A 16033-nucleotide genomic window follows, 5' to 3' on the forward strand; every position below is an offset into this window, starting at 1 on the left:
CAGAAGCAGAGGCCATGGAGGAGTGCTGCTTACTGGCTTTCCGTGGCTTGCTTTCTTCTACAATTCAGGACCATCTGCCTAGTAACAGTATTGCCCATGGTTGATTGAACCCTCATATATCAATCATTAAGCAATCAAATGCCCCATAGACATGCCCACAGGTGGCAACTCCTCAATTGATGTTCCTTTTTACCTCTTCCGAGGTCACTCTAGTTTGTGTTGTTGATCCAAACTAACCAGCATACTCATCTTCACCCTTGTGTCCTACACATTTGGATCTGTTCATATGTAAGGATTTTACCATGTGGAACTCAAACCTCTAAACTTCAGAAACATACCATGGAAGGGCTCTGGGCCATGAAGATTTATTTTTGAGTCATCTTTGGAAAAATATTTAGTGTAATATTTCAGGATTTTAAATTATAAGTGCAATTAAAATTTATAATTTTCTGTCAACTCCTCAGGGATTCAAAAAACTATGAAGTGTTAATGTGAAACATAAGGTCTCATTTTCCTAGTGGTTGGGAGACTTATGCACAAATACAAGGAGATTTAAATATTCCCCTGAGACAAACAAATAGGTATTGCAAGTAAAATAATTAAAATGGTTTGTAACAAGCAAGCAAATGAGTACTGTGAAGGATCAGCTGCTATTATATTTATTTTTCTGTTTGAATATCTGCCTGGGGAGTAAGCTGCAAATTAAAGGACCCAACCAACTTTTAAAATTTTAATGACAGAATGAAAAGTGTTGGCTTTGTGCTCTAGAGATAGTTCCTTGGGTCATGATTTTAAATATTAAAAACGCTGAGGTTCACTGTGTGTGGGTGTGTCCATAGTTATGAAGAATTCCCTCCAATTTTCTGAGTTTTCTTGCATCCCTTCTTGGCTCTCTCTTGCCGATCTTCTCTGTTTACATCATGAGTACCTGCCTGGCCTGGTACTCGGTGCTAGGAAGCCAGCAGAGTATAAGGCACATGCTTTGCCCCTGAGGAATTGGTCTGTCTGAACTCTGGCCTCCATGGGATGATGAAGCAGCACCTGTAGTTTCCTTCTAGTTCTGTGTGTGCATGAGAGGAGGCCTTGAATTCACAGCATCCCTGAAAGTGAACCACAGCTCTGGACTATATTGTAAAGGACCTGAAGGTGCATATGGGTTTCAGATCTGAGCTAATTGAACTTTGCTTGTGCCATTCCTGAGATTCCTTTTCTGGGCTCATTTCTACATTGCCCTGCTGGGAGTAGAGAGTGGCAGGAAAGGTCTCCCCTCTGCCTCTGACTGCAGAATCCTATTACTTGAAAGGCTTCTGTTTCAGACTCTGTCCTGATGTGTTGGACTTCGGAGACTCTAGATTTGTCCTGCCTTCCAAATGCCAGGTGAAATTATTTTTAGCCTGTCCCTGAAGTTATTTTAGTGCTTTTAAACCTTGGGTCTAGACCTGCAGAAGTTTACATTTCAGATACAACTTTGAGCATACCTCAGCAATATCTCATCCACAAAAGTGAAGACACAGTTAGCAATCAGTACAGTCCTATTTAGAATTGCTGTGACCATTTTAAGTATTCTGAGCTCATTGGAATGTAGGGAAAGTGCATGAATGGGATACCAGTGAAATGGAGTTGGGAAAATTTACAATATTCTAGGTTGGTGGGAATAGGAAGCCCAAAGAAAATCAAGGCAGAAGAGGGGGAAAGAGAAATAAGTAAGAGAGAAAGGAGATGGTAAAACAATAGGAAAGAAGAAAGTAAAAAAGGAGACAGGAAAGAAGAGTCGATCGGGAGATGCACAAATCTCTTGCCCATACAAGCTTTTCCACAATCCAGCCAGTCAGCCAGCCAGCCAGGGGATGGCTACTGAGTGTCCCCAATGGATGCTGAGGATATGTGAGACTCATTGGAGGGCAAATGTTTACCTTGAGTTTATAATCAAATATAATAAGGGCATCTAAGATAAATATTCTATTGAATATAAGAATCGCTCAGTGTTCAGAGATCACAGACCCTCTTTGGACATCTCTTACCAGGATAATGGAGTCTTTAGGTATACCAGCAGGTCTTGGAAGTGGGTTTAGGGACATAAGCAGGGAACCTGTGGGCATCTGTCCTGCTTGGTGGACACATCCAGGTATTAGTCTTTAGGGAATGAGCTGAGCTGAGTATTGCAAGCTGACTGTTTGAGCCAGCCTATGGGTAGGTGCTGTGATGGAGAAGGTGGGGGTGGGTGTGGGGCCATAAGCTGTTTTCTGGGCAGTTCAGGGTAGGGGGCAGGCAGAATTGGTTTTGTAGTAGCAGAGGCCATTTATTTCACTCGCATGAATACAGGAAACTGCACTCTATTTTCAACAATGATCCATTTTATTTAGGGGTAGAATGGTTGCCTGTGGGAGTGATGTCTTGGCAGAGAGTAAAGGAGATGTATCAGAAGTGAGGAACAGGACAGGGCCACATGCAGTTTGGGGTAGTCTGTTCTGGGATCCTTTATGGGTTTGGTGGAGGCTGCAGGAACAATTAGGTGGTAAGATGGAAAAAAGAGAATTCTTTGGCATGGGGTCTAGGCTGAAGCAGGTCCATGCTGGCTTTCAAAGATTGTAGACAGCTGTAGCTTTTGAGCTGGAAGGATAGGGGGCCTTGCTTTAGAATTGTGCTAGTCATGTTGTGTTGCATTAACTTAACCCCCTGAATTATGTTAACATTGCATGGAAGGGCTATTATCACATTTACAGATGGCATTCAAAGAAATGAATTTTTTTGCTCAAGTTATACAGCTGAAGAAGGTGAAGCTAGGATTGGAGGCCAAAGCTCTCTGATTTCTGATCCTCTGCTCCTACCTCATCACTATCATGTAAAGAACGAGGGCACAGCAAACATTAATGTACCCATGAATCACCTTGGGATTTTGTTATGATGCCGATTCCTATTAGATAGGCCTGGGTCTGAGATTCTGCATTTCCAATAAGTTCCCATAATATGCTGATGTTATTGGTCCCATGGACCACATTTTGGGAAGTAAGGAGATCATCTGCAATTTTTCACATCCTACCTAAAGCAGGGAGACTCATGCTCAGTTCATCAGTTTGTAGGGAACAGCTAAGGAGATAGGGTCTGTCTCAGGTCAGAATAACTCCTCAAAAGTTGTTCCACCCATGGCTGTTAGTCTAGGAATTGTACCAGCACCAAGCTGAGCTTTGGCAGAATTCCCCTGACTCCTCCTCATTAAGATATCCTTATCTCCCTAGAGCCTCTGTTCACCCAGACCTAAGTGTTCTCTAGAATTCTTAGTGTAGCACACATTCCTGAAGCCTTATTGACTTCAGCAAGACAAACTCTTTTATCACTACTATATTGAATTCTTCCTGTATTTCCTCAACTTCTCAAGGCAGCCTTGTCTATGAAATTTCTCTACTATCATTAACTTCAGATTACTGATGCCATGGCTCTTAAGGGGGAAATGAACTTTACTATTCCCCCAGAGATGTAATAATGCTGATATCACACAGCTGTTTGATAGATATAGGTCTTTTGGAGGAATAAAAAGAAATGACTAATAATGTGGCTGCATAGTCCAATATGAGTTTAGCAATTTATATAAATGTTTAATAATATTTTCTCCTGGTATTAGAAGGTTCCAACATTTACTAAGGTTTTAAAGGTCTGACAAAAGAATATTTATATGTGAGTTTTGCATTCCAACTTGTCAAAATGCATATTTAGAAAGAATACATCCTCATTTTAATTGCCATTTTGAAAGTATGGCCTTATAATTTTTTCCTCTTTGATATCTTGCCTTGAGTAAGACCTTTGTAGTTATTTTCTCTGGTTTCAGTAAAATGTTTCTAAAAAGCATGAAAAGTTACAGAGAGAAATATAACAAATGCCTACATTCTTGCCTTTCAAATTTTGTAATGTTGGAAACCTCAGATTTTTAGAAACTGACCATGTCACAGACAATGAGAGACTGCTTTGTACACCATTACAAATCCTATTGGATTCTACATTATCCTGGCTGTTTATAACCGTACTAACAGAAAAATCAAAACCTGCTTTCTGGAGTGGTCTGCGAATTTGTCTGCTCATCTTAGCAAGGCTCTGCGTTATCCCAGGAGGTTTTGGGGCAGGATGATTAAGAGGCTGGGAGTAGTATGGACAGGCTAGGTGTAGGGGTGCATACCAAATCCTACCCTCTCTCACAGAGCAGGGGAAGGAAGGCTGGGAGTTCAAGGCAGTTTGGGTGACAGGTACCACTTTGTGATATGTAGTAAGACTCAGTCTCAGAAAAACAAAAACAAAAAGCAAAAACAAGGGCTAGGTATGTGGCTCAGTGTTCAAACACTATCCTAGAATACTTGCAGCCCTGAGTTTCACACCCAGAACTTCCAAATGTGCATGTGTGTTTATATATATAAAGAGAGCTCTTAGGGCCTTGCTCTCTGCAGTTGGATGCATTTGCCTTTCGGGTGAATCTGTTCGTGGCACAGAAAGGTCACAGAAAGATGCTGTCTGAGCTAGGTTTTGTAAGGATTGTACAGACCTTCTCAGAATCTATGAAGGGAAAGTTTTCATTTCTATAATCACAAATGGGATAATAATGCTTTCCTGGCACTGCCTAAAGTAGAAAGACCACACAAGGTGGATCAGACCAAGCAAGATACATCTCTGGGTTCACTTTTTTTTTTTTTTAACTACGATAAACCTCAAAGTGGAAGAAAAGTATACAGTGGAATTAAGTGAGCATGGAAGGAGGGGGAGGGAGAATGTCTTAAAGGTAGATTTGTTTTTTTCCTTTTATTTCCCAGTATCAACCACTTTGCTGCAACAGATGCATGTACTTTCTTCACACCTAGATTTTCAAGATGTTATTATGTGTGTGCACGTATGTGTGTATGTGTGTTGGTGTGTGTGTATCTTTATATAACTATTTTCTGTTTTTCTTAACTATATTGTATATGTCTACGGATAATAATGCAATGCAGCAGACTTAGTCTGTCCTTTTTATAGCCACATAGTAGCTCATATAAAGTAGCTCCATGGCTTCTTTGATTCCTTTTTTCCTGAGGATCACATCAGAGGCCTGAATGGAAGGAAGAAAAGGTACCTGAGTCTGACAGGTACTATTTTGTCTCCAGCTTATCCTGTTGGAGTTATTATCATTTTCATTCTCCTCATACTGAGTGACAAGGAGCACTTTAAAAACACTCTTAGCCTCCATATCAATTGTTCATCATTGTCTTTTTTGGAGGGGAGCATAGAGGCTTCCTTTGAAAGTCCAGTACAGCCTGAGGGATTTCTCTGCAGGGAAATGCACACAGTACTCATATATGGCACCTTTTTTTTTTCTGAAATGAAAAACTTCTGTGAAGCCAGCCATAGACCCTGGCTGAAGACACACATTTCCCGGGAACAGAGGCAATCAGATTTCATTCTCTTCCACCGTGTGCTCTACAAGGAGGACAATCTTGCTTTCAATCAGTGAATTAAGTATGTGCCTCCTGGGAAAATGTAAGGATTGCCTTTTCTTTAGAATTCTTCTAACTTTCCTGTGCTCTTAACTCTTTGAAAGTGAAGTAGAGATTTGTAGAGTTTCCTAATAATTTATTTGACTTGAAATGCATATTTTTCTTAGCTTCCAGTGTGCATTCTTGCAAAATCAGAGACCTGAGTAATTTGATTATTCAATGCATGAAGCAATTTCTCACACTTTATTGTACCCATAGATATTTTTGTGTAAGTATGTTTGGAAGACACAAAACAGTCTTATTTTGCTTCCAATGACTGGTAAGGAGAATTTGATGACTGTGTTAACTGGGAGAGCCAAAGCTCATTTCTTCTGTACTAATAATATTCTTTTTTATCAAACTATGAACACATTCTTCTCCTATTGAAAATACAAAGAGATCTATCAGTATTTTTCTTCTCTTTCTCTGTAGCTTCTATCAATAAGTGTTCCAAATTCAAAATTGTAACTATTTCTAAAAATTATCTATGTGCAGACACCTTAGTCCAATGAATAATAGGAATGAAAATTTGTGGTTGGGACCTATTAGATTGTAGGAGAAGATGTAACAGAAATTCATGGGGATATTTCTTAAAGAAAATATGGTCAAGTAGGACCTAGACAATGTTTATCTTCTTGCATCCATGTTATGGAGAGGAATCATGAGCACAAACAAAACTTTGTCAGGTGGAAGAGGCTGTGTGAGCTCTGTTTATATGCTCTTAAAATAGTGTTAATATCAATAAAGTTAGTAAAAAGTAAATTGAATGAAGCAAATATAAGTTGTAATAATAAAATAATTACTCAGCTTTAACCAGCCACACAGCTAAGACATATGGGGAGAGTTTTCAAACACAGGTGTATTTTTTCATTCTGATAAAAGAATAGGGTCATGAACCAAAGAAGTGAAATCCCATACAAAAGGTTTCATAGTATGTTTTTATGCAAGATTAACCTGAATAACACTCCCAAAGGGGAAAGGGCCTCCCAAATAGCTTAATATAGCATATTTAAAAGTATTTTTAACTAAAAGCCTCAAGAGTGATAACCATGAGGCTAAACATAAGGTGAGAATGGAAACTCAAGTTTTTTTTTTGTTTTTGTTTTTGTTTTTTTGAGACAGGATTTCTCTGTGTAGCTTTGGAGTCTGTCCTGGAATTCACTCTGTAGACCAGGCTGGCCTCAAACTCACAGAGATCCACCTGCCTCTACCTCCTGAGTGCTAGGATTAAAGGCATGTGCCACCACCGCCTGGCTTCAAGTTTTTCTTTTAGCAAGTTGGTCAAATTGTAGAAACCTTGAGCTTTCGTTCCCGTGGAATCTTGGGAACTTGAGATCAAGCCTAAGGACCAATCATATATGGTGTCTAATGAAAGATTTCCACATACAGCTGGAAATATATTCTCTCTATCAGGGTTGATAAGAAATGAGAGCATAGAGGAGAAGGAGGTGGGAAGCAATATTCCCTATTATGACTTTGGAACTGGATGAGGGGAACACATCCTTAAAATTGATACCCATCATGTAAGTTTTGACCCAATTTCGTAACACCTGTGTTGTCTAGCAAAGTTGTGTGGAAAGGTTAGTTTATTGTGGTTGTATAGTAGTTGATATTCCTCTGCTATGTATAGTAAAAAAGAATGCCAGTCAGAGTCACAGAGCTCTGTATCAGCTTCATTGCTCTTGCTGTGATAAAATACTCTGAAAGAAAGCAACTTAGGGGAGAAAGGGATGTATTTAGCTCACTGTTCTGAGATACAGTCCATCACTGTGGGGAAGTCACAGAGGCAGGAGCTGGTGACAGCTTGTCACATCATAGTCACAGTCAAGAGCAGAAAGACACTAATGCACCAATGCTGTCTTTTTACTTGGTACTCAACTAGTGTCCCGTATTCGGGCCCCCTGCCCTGGGAATGGTTAGACCCACAAAACCCCCACAGACCAACAATTCCTCATTGGAGACTTTTGAGATGATTCTAGGTTGTGACAAGTTGACTTTTAAAATCAACAATTACAAACTCCCGAAGAGTTGTAAGGAAAATGATATGGATGTGGGGAGAAGTCAGGAAGATGAAGAAGAATAAGAAGGGGTGAAGAAAAAGTTTGTATGGTTGAGATCTAGGAAAGATTATATGACTTAGAATAATTGTGCTTCAAAAACAGAGACTGGATTATATGAGCAGAGAATGAAAGACCCAAGGGGAAGGAAGCCAAATTAAGGAATGAACTAGTCACCAAGTGTAATAATCAGAAGTCGGAAACCTAAGTGTCAAGTTGTACACAGATAGAAAAAGAATTGTTCAAGTACAATTTATGAAGAGATTATTTGAAATATAACCCATAATGCAGCAGGGGTTGAGACATATGGAAAATAGAATAACAATATTCAGTACACATTTGAGAAAAGAATAAACATTAGAATGTTAAAGTAGTAAATGATATTATGGCTGATTCCTCTTAAAGATTGTTGAAAGAAATCTAGTGAGATTGGATCAAGAACAGATTAAAAATAAAAAGTTCACATGGAGGCACATCATACAGTGTCAGTATAGGACATCAAAGACAAAGAAAAACCTAGACTCTATTCAGAGAGAAAAGACCATTTGCAAATGACTCTAGTATCTGTACATAGTAAGCTGATGTCTCGTATAGAGAATCATCTACAGTAGTACTTCTGGTCTGGCAGAAATGAATATATTCTAAAGAGACACTTTAGCTATCAGACTACTAAAATAAAGGGCCCCAAGAAATAGTAATTTCCCTAGGAATCTCATTCCAGGATAAGAAAAACCTGAGCCAGCCTGAGTGAATTCTCTTGGGAAAGAGCATTATAGTCTCTGGCAATAATAGATCTAAGATAAGTAGGGCCAGGCCCTTTCCAGGACTGCTTAGATGTGCATATTCTTAGCCCTTTATTTAAACTTGATCCCATTTTAGGGCACAGAAGGTAGACAGAGGTGGTCAACAGACTTCTTTGTCCCCCTTTCCAATGTGGCCATATTGAATAAATATGCCCCCTGCTATTAACTTAGCTTTTCTGATTAGCTTATTGGGGATGGGTGTCCAAACCCACCTCCTGGGGCACAGACTGGCACCCAAAGCTTGGTAATAGTAGCCTTACTTTCAGTTTCAAATGGGTGATTGATTATAAAAGCATACAGTAAACAGTAAAAATAAAAGAATGAGTAACAAGTATCCGATAGAGAGAAACAGCAGGTAGATAGCAAAACGCCATCAAATTTGGTGCTTACAACGTACAGCAAAAACAGCTGAGTGATCTGATTGGGAGAGGAAGCAAAGTAACACCCTTAAATCAGATGCTTACGAAATCAAGTAGAAGTGCCCAAGGAAACCTGAGGAAGCCTATGTGTGCTGGGACTCCTTGTTGAGAGATTTCTAGGCAAGGCAGAGCACTCCCTCCATGGACGAACTGGCTTCCTGCTCTCACCACAGGCGTCTTTAGGGATAAACAAGAGTATCCTCTGTTGGGAATGGTTCATTTTCCAGCTGTTCTCAAAGGCTGTACAATGTTTTAGTCCCCCATAGCTGTTTGCTGTTTTTCTTTCTTTCTGTCACAGAGTTAGGGAACCAGTCTGCCCTAGGACAGAGAATTTTGGAAACTTGAATTCAACATTCTGGAGTCTGTTCCCAGACTCTACTGTCAACAAGTTTAAACAGTGCATGGCAATTTACCAAAATAATGTTTATCACAGTTGAAAAAATGGCCTCCAGAGTGATTCCAGGCCAACCATGAAACCTGTGAATGCTTCTTAGCATAAAGACTTTTACAAATGCCATGAAATTAATGATCTTGAAGTGAGGATCTTAGATCCCCAATCTTGGATTATTCAGATGGGTTCTAAATGCCTTACCTTGCATCTTTATGGGAGGTAGTCAAGGGAAATTTGAATACACAAAAAGAAACTGTGATGATTAATCTTAATGATCAGCTTGATGGGATTTAGAATCTCCTAGGAGTCACATTTCCCAGGATATCTGTAAGGTTTAACTGAAGAAGGAAAAAATGCCCACACTGAATGTAGGCAGCACTATGCTGTGAGCTGGTCTTCTAGAGTGAATAAAAAGGGCGAAGTGAGCTGAGAACATCTTTATTGTCTCTCAGCTTTCTGATGAGAAGAAGTGGGGTCACGGCTGTCACTATCTGACCTCATGCTTTTTAGAAATGATTTTAAGGAACAATTTAGAAGAGTCTGGAGCTGTAGGCTGTAGACACCTTGGAATGCTGTAAACAGCTTAATTGGGCTATTTTGCTAGAAGGATGGAAGTCCAGAATGTAGAGAGAAGTAGCAAACAATGGTGATCCAGCTCATAAGGCTTTAGAGGAGAGAAAAAGGACTCTCCTAGGAACCAGACTTGAGGCTATTGATGTTATGTTATGCCGAAGAACCACAAGATGCCATACGATATCATAAAGAACCTCAGATATTGGACATGTGTGGTTTTCTTTGTTGGATCTGGTCTTGCTTTGGCCCAATCTTCCTTTGCTAACCTCCTGTCTTGAATGGGAATATTTACTATCTGTCACTGTATACTGGAAATGTGTAACGTGTTTTGATTTTATACTTTGTTTTAGGTCTCAGAAGGGACTTTGGGCTTTGGACTTCTGAACAGTGTTGAAACTGTTAGTTGAATTTATCATCAACAATTTACATGAAAGGGCATTTGCAATCATGTTCTTTGTATGAAGGAGAAAGATGTCAAATGTAAGGCCTGAAGTCCAGAAAAGAATGTGTACATACGCAAGTATCAGTTACACAGACACTCTAGAAGTATTTTTATAAAACAATGGGGATACTGTGCACTGGAAGGACAGGAAGAAAGACAGAATTAAATGCTGGACATTGCTGACACATGAGCTGGGCTTCTAGCAACTGGGGATAAGCACCAAAGAAGAAAAGTAGACACTGAACAATTTCATACCTAAGTATACTAATTACAGTAGATAAGAAACATGATAAAGGCTAATATAGAAAATCTAATTTTCCAAAACATAAATAATTGGAAATAGTTAAAAAAATCATTCCAGTTTTGGAAAAATGGTAACAAACAACAAAATATATAATGTAAATAATATGATGGAAATAAATGCAAATATGTAAATAATCATAATCAGTATAAATGATTAGAATTTCTACTTACACCTCAGGTATGCATATAAATATTTCTAGTGTATTTTGTTTACAGGTATTCTAACTAAAACATGAGGCAGATAAAAATCAAAGGCAAACAAGGGATGAAAAATGTGGATAATAACCATTATACAAATGGTATAGCTGTAGTAACTGCAGACACAGAAAACTATAAGGCATGATGATTATTAGAAAGAAGGAGGGTATTTAAATGCTAATAAAATCGTCAGCTCGACAAGGAGATAGACTTTTAAACTTGTGTATAACTAATAGCAAATCTTTAAAATATGTCAGGAAAACACAGCAGAATTCAAGAATAAGCACAGTCCTGATATAATAGGCCTGAAAATAGGTATTTGACAACACCAGTAACTGTGTGCAAAGTCATGTGAAGCTGGTATGCACAGTGACCACAAAGCAAGGCTCTCTAGGCCTAAGTTAGAAGGGTTTAAAGCCTGACTCAATCAAACATCTGTCCATTTGGAGAAGATATTTGTAGCATGTGACAAACCTTAATTAGAATAAATTTAAAAATAAGAGAATAATAAATCACTATGCAAGAGATTTGCCCACTGGAAATGTAATAACCCACAAATGCAGGGAAGGAGACGTAAAAGATTAAAAAATGTATGAGGGATACCCAACCATATTAAGAGTTAAGGTAGTGAAAACAAACCCCAACAATATTCCAATCTATAATCATGAGGCTGGCACATCTTAGGAAGTTGTGTAATATATAAGGTGTAGGCAAGTAGGCAAGACTAATACTCCCTTTGACACACATAATTATGAATTGGTACAGCTCCATTAGAAATTTGGCACTTTCTAATAAATTTAATCATGTTCTTATTATCTTTTTTAAAGTTATTTTTATTTTCTTTGTTTGAGCTTTTTTGTCTGCATGTGATGTATGTCTGTGTACCCATGAGCACTGGGTGCCTAGGGAGGCCAGAAGTGGACTTAGATTTCCTGGAGCTGAAGATACACACAGTAAGCCATCCTGGGGTTACTGGGAATTTGAACCCAGGTCCTCTGGAAGAACATCCTGTGCTCTTAACCACTGAGCCGTCTCTCCAGCCCTCATTCCTAGTCCCTTGTCAGGATACTACAATCCTAGTTATATGATATATACAAGAGAAATTCTCACATACGTATATGAAGACACACAGAAAATTGTTCATAGAAGCCAACAAGTGAAGCATCCAACAGGTTATCAGCAGTGGGTGGATAAATGATGACTTAGTGACAAAGTGTCACACACACCTTTGAAAAATCAGATTGGAGCTATACCCATCCCCATGGATAAACCTCAGAACTCTAGCTATTTGTTTAAATTTTGAATAATTATTTATTTTTACTTTATGTGTGCTTTGCCTAAATGTATGTATGTGCACCATGTGCACGCAGTGCCCTCAGAGTCAGCCGAGGGTATTAGAGTCACTGGACCTGGGGTTACAAGTCTCCACATGGGTTCTGGCCACTAACTGCTGATGATGGCCACTAGCCATCTCTCCATCTCTTGAGCAAGTGGTTTTAAACATTGGTGACTACAGGGGTATTATTTAGAGTGCTCATGGAGAACCCAGAATGTTTGCTCCTTGAAGTGGATTAGGGCTGGATTTCTATATAGTTATCAATCTCCCAGATGACTCTGATGTACCACAGAGTATGAAAAACACAGTATTAAAACAGGATCACAGAAGGATCCATATTGTGACACACACACACACACACACACACACACACACACACACACACACACACACACAGAGTTAACCAAAACATACAAGACTAAGCTACATGCCATCTAGGCCCTAGCGTGACAAATGCTGTTTGAGGCAAGAAGGGAGGCATAAGCATGAGAAACCATCCAACTATGATGTGGGCATCATTTTACTTGTTAGTTTGATAGAAGATACAGTGAATTCATTTCGTTTTTCATATTGAATGTACAAAATGATTATGCACATCTCACAGTGAAACTTACAGTGTAAAAAAATTAAAGCCTTTTTTGATCCTGTGTACTCAAGTGGGCATCATATGATACTCTGCTTTTCCACCCCCCCTTTTTCCTCTGCTAGTTTATTCCACAGTGGTGCATACGCATTGCCCTGCTGATTTTGTTTATCAGCTGCACTATGTGAATGCATGCCTAACTAGGAAAGGGGAAGTTTGCCCTCCAAGCTCCTTATTTAAATTGGCTGCTTATATTTCCCTCTGTACAGGAAGTCTAGAATTTGGGGTCTCTTCCAGTGATATAGAGGCATACATCCTGCTAACAGTGAGCAGGGAGTGAGCACATCCCTATGCTCACTTCTGTAGTACTTACAGAACCCAGCAGGGCTAGCAGGCCAGGAGAAGATCCTGGCCTGCAGCTGTTAGACCAAACTGCTCATCTATATTCAGAATTAGGCAAGGACAGGAGTCAACCTTTTTGGTTGTCTGTAAATAACTGACAAGTGGACTCCCAGGTCTTTATTGCAGATATCTCTGGATTGGACAGGAAGGATAATCTGGAAGCACAGGGAGTGAGGTAGAATTTTATTAGCAGACAGGACCATGCTGTGACCCGTGGCCATCAGATCAGAACTGGGCCGGGGGAGACAGGAAAGTATGCATGGTTCCAGCAGATGGAAGCTATTAGGTTGCCATAAAGCTGTGCTAAGTCTTCAAGGGGTCCTGGGTAGGCAGAACAGAAGAGGAACAGTTGGCAAATCAGGGCAGATGGGGGCAAGCATTGAGTACCCACCACTGGCCATATCATAGTGTACCTTAGCTACTTATCACAGATGAGCAGCAGGTTGCCATGGAAAGTACTGGACCACCATGTAGATCAAATCCCTAACAAATTTCCAAAATGTGCCTAGAGTATGGTGGTGAGAACTGAGTTTCTGTTTGTCCTACTGGCAGTTGAAGAAGCAGGAGAGGCTTAATAAACGGATTTCTAGAAAAGAGGCTGTTGCCTCCACAGTGGCATTTTCCATCGAGAATATGTGAGAAAAACAAATGGCAGGAGACTTAGAGTTGTGTTCTCTCTAACACCTTTATACACAATTCCAGTTTTGTATTTCATGACACCTACATTTCTCATCTCCTTCCTTTTGCATGTTAATTAATTAATTTTGTTAGTTTAGAAGCAGGATCTCACTCTAGCCCAGGCTGGTCCATAACTGACTATGTAGCCCAGGCTGGCCTTGAACTTACAGCAGTTCTCCCTCAACCTCTCTAATGCTGGGAGTAAAAGCATGAGCCACTGTGCCTGGCTAACATCATGCATTTTCTGGATAAGAAAGTCCCTCTCCAAATCCTCGATGCTTCTAGTTTAGGCGAAGTGAACTGTGTACTTGATACTCTTTCTGATATCTATCCTTCCCTTGAGATTAGGCTGTGAGTTCTCTCATCCTCTAGTCTGTGTTCTCAGAAGGGCCTTGGTCCCCAGGGCAGCTAGAACAGAACTGAGTGCACATGTCCAGGCCCTGCTTATCCTCTGCCCACTCTGAAGCTCTCTGTGTTCAGGGACTGTCTCTTCTGACCACTTTCTTCCCTTTTGAACATCTCTTGTTTCCAATCCATCATGAATATAAATTTCAGTGACATGGGTCTAGATCCACATGTCATAGCATTTTAACTGCTGTGAGATCACGTAGTTCAGTATACTTAGAAACTGACACTTAAGGTAAGAGGATCTGGGTTTTTGTGTTTTTCTCTCTTCCAGATCTTAGCAAGTGCTGTCAGCTGACTAGGCTTCACAGACACACAGCAGCATCCTAAGACGGACCCTAAATGCTTGATTTAGCATCGTATCCCTTAAAATGTTATGCTCTCATTTAAATGATTTCGAAATCCCAACCACTAATTTCCTGCCTGGCTGGCTCCATTTGTACTGTCACGGGGTCTCAAAACTAGAATGGGTCATCTGCAAAGAGGAAGATTTAAAGATTATTTTAAAATACAACTATTTTAGTTAAAACGTTGACTTGGAGCCAAGCGTTGATGTAGTAGTTTCTCAGAGACAGGGAGCCTGCCATGTCCTTAGTCTGCCTGCCGTATGCTGGAACACTGGGAGAATATTGGTTTCCATTTCCCTGTAGTTCAGTTTTAGGCCCAGCTGTGCAGCCTTGCCACTGTCCTCTCTGCCTCCACCTCCTCTTTGTTCTGCTCTACTCCATGCTCCATAAAGCACCCGGAAGTTCTCAAAAAGGCTGTTCTGATTAGAGCATGTTTGTATCGAAAAACTTTCAAGCTCCTTACTTCCCCTAGGGAAAATACTTGCTTTCTATGTTGCTGCTGTTGTTTGTTTGAAGTGGAATGGATGGACCCTGACTTCCCCATCTGCCTCTCTTCCACTGGTGCCTCTACACGGAACAGTTCATCTACGCCCTGTAGACTCTATAGCGCCAGGTTCCCAGCTATGCCGCTTTGTCCTCAACACACACACACACACACACACACACACACACACACACACACACACACACACACACACACACCCTTGTTTACCTATGTTCATTCTTAGGCCGAGTTTAAGGCTGATTTCTTGTAGAAGCCTCCTTTGGAGAGATCTCCCTATAAGTAGCTCCCTTTTCAATTTTAATGCTTGAGGATGAAATGACATGACAATTGGATCCCCTTCATAGCATTCCTAGGGTTGTTTTTTGAGCATGGCATTAGTAAATGCATGCAAAACACCTAGAGTACCAAGATCTAGCACAATAGATGTCTTTGATCCCCTGCACAATTGGTATGATCCATAGTGAAGGATAATTTTTGACCTCTTGGTACTTACTACAGACCAGATTTCAGAGGGAATGCTGAATAATCCTGTCTGCACCTACGGGATGGGAAGTAATTTTTTGTAAATAAGCAACTAATGACATGTGTAGCTTGGGCCTAATCCTTTGGCCTCTTTAGCATTAACTATTTGGGCTTTTGGCCTTGATGCCTCCTAGTGACTTTTTTTTTTTTTAAATCCATGAGGGTATAAGCATGGATCTGATTATTTCTTCAGGAAATCAGTGACCCCGAGATCCTGGATCTGGTCCACAGTGCCCTCGGCAGGATGACCGTGGTCCGGCAAATCTTCCCATCTGCGAAGGACAACCAGAAATGCATGAGGAATAACCACCGCATCTCTTCCCTGCTCTGCGATCCGCAGGAAGGCTACCTCCAAATGCTGCAGGTCAGTGCACAGTGTCTCCTCCATGCAGGGCCCCCACCACACCCATGGCCGGAGACTGGAGACATGCTGGGCCTGCTGGGCGCTAGCTGAACACGGTTACCCACTCACTAATGACGAAAGTGCTGTCATTTGCTGAAATGGAAACCAGTCAACTGGACACAAGTGTCTTTTAGTACCATTAGTGGTAATTATGCCTGGTACCAGCAGGCAGGG

The 16033-nt window shown here is 40.4% G+C and overlaps 1 protein-coding gene across 2 annotated transcripts in view; it reads left to right on the plus strand.

The window, feature by feature from the left end:
* The window catches only part of Grid1 (glutamate ionotropic receptor delta type subunit 1), a 721704-nt gene that overhangs the window by 455375 nt on the left and 250296 nt on the right, over positions 1–16033 (plus strand). For both annotated transcript variants that reach the window (XM_015995614.3, XM_006976687.4), the window contains exon 6: positions 15650–15820. In XM_015995614.3, the coding sequence (XP_015851100.1) occupies positions 15650–15820 (171 nt within the window). The remainder of the gene's footprint in view (positions 1–15649; positions 15821–16033) is intronic.

The sequence above is a fragment of the Peromyscus maniculatus genome, chromosome 9 (assembly GCF_049852395.1).
Source record: "Peromyscus maniculatus bairdii isolate BWxNUB_F1_BW_parent chromosome 9, HU_Pman_BW_mat_3.1, whole genome shotgun sequence".
Taxonomy (NCBI): Eukaryota; Metazoa; Chordata; class Mammalia; order Rodentia; family Cricetidae; genus Peromyscus; species Peromyscus maniculatus.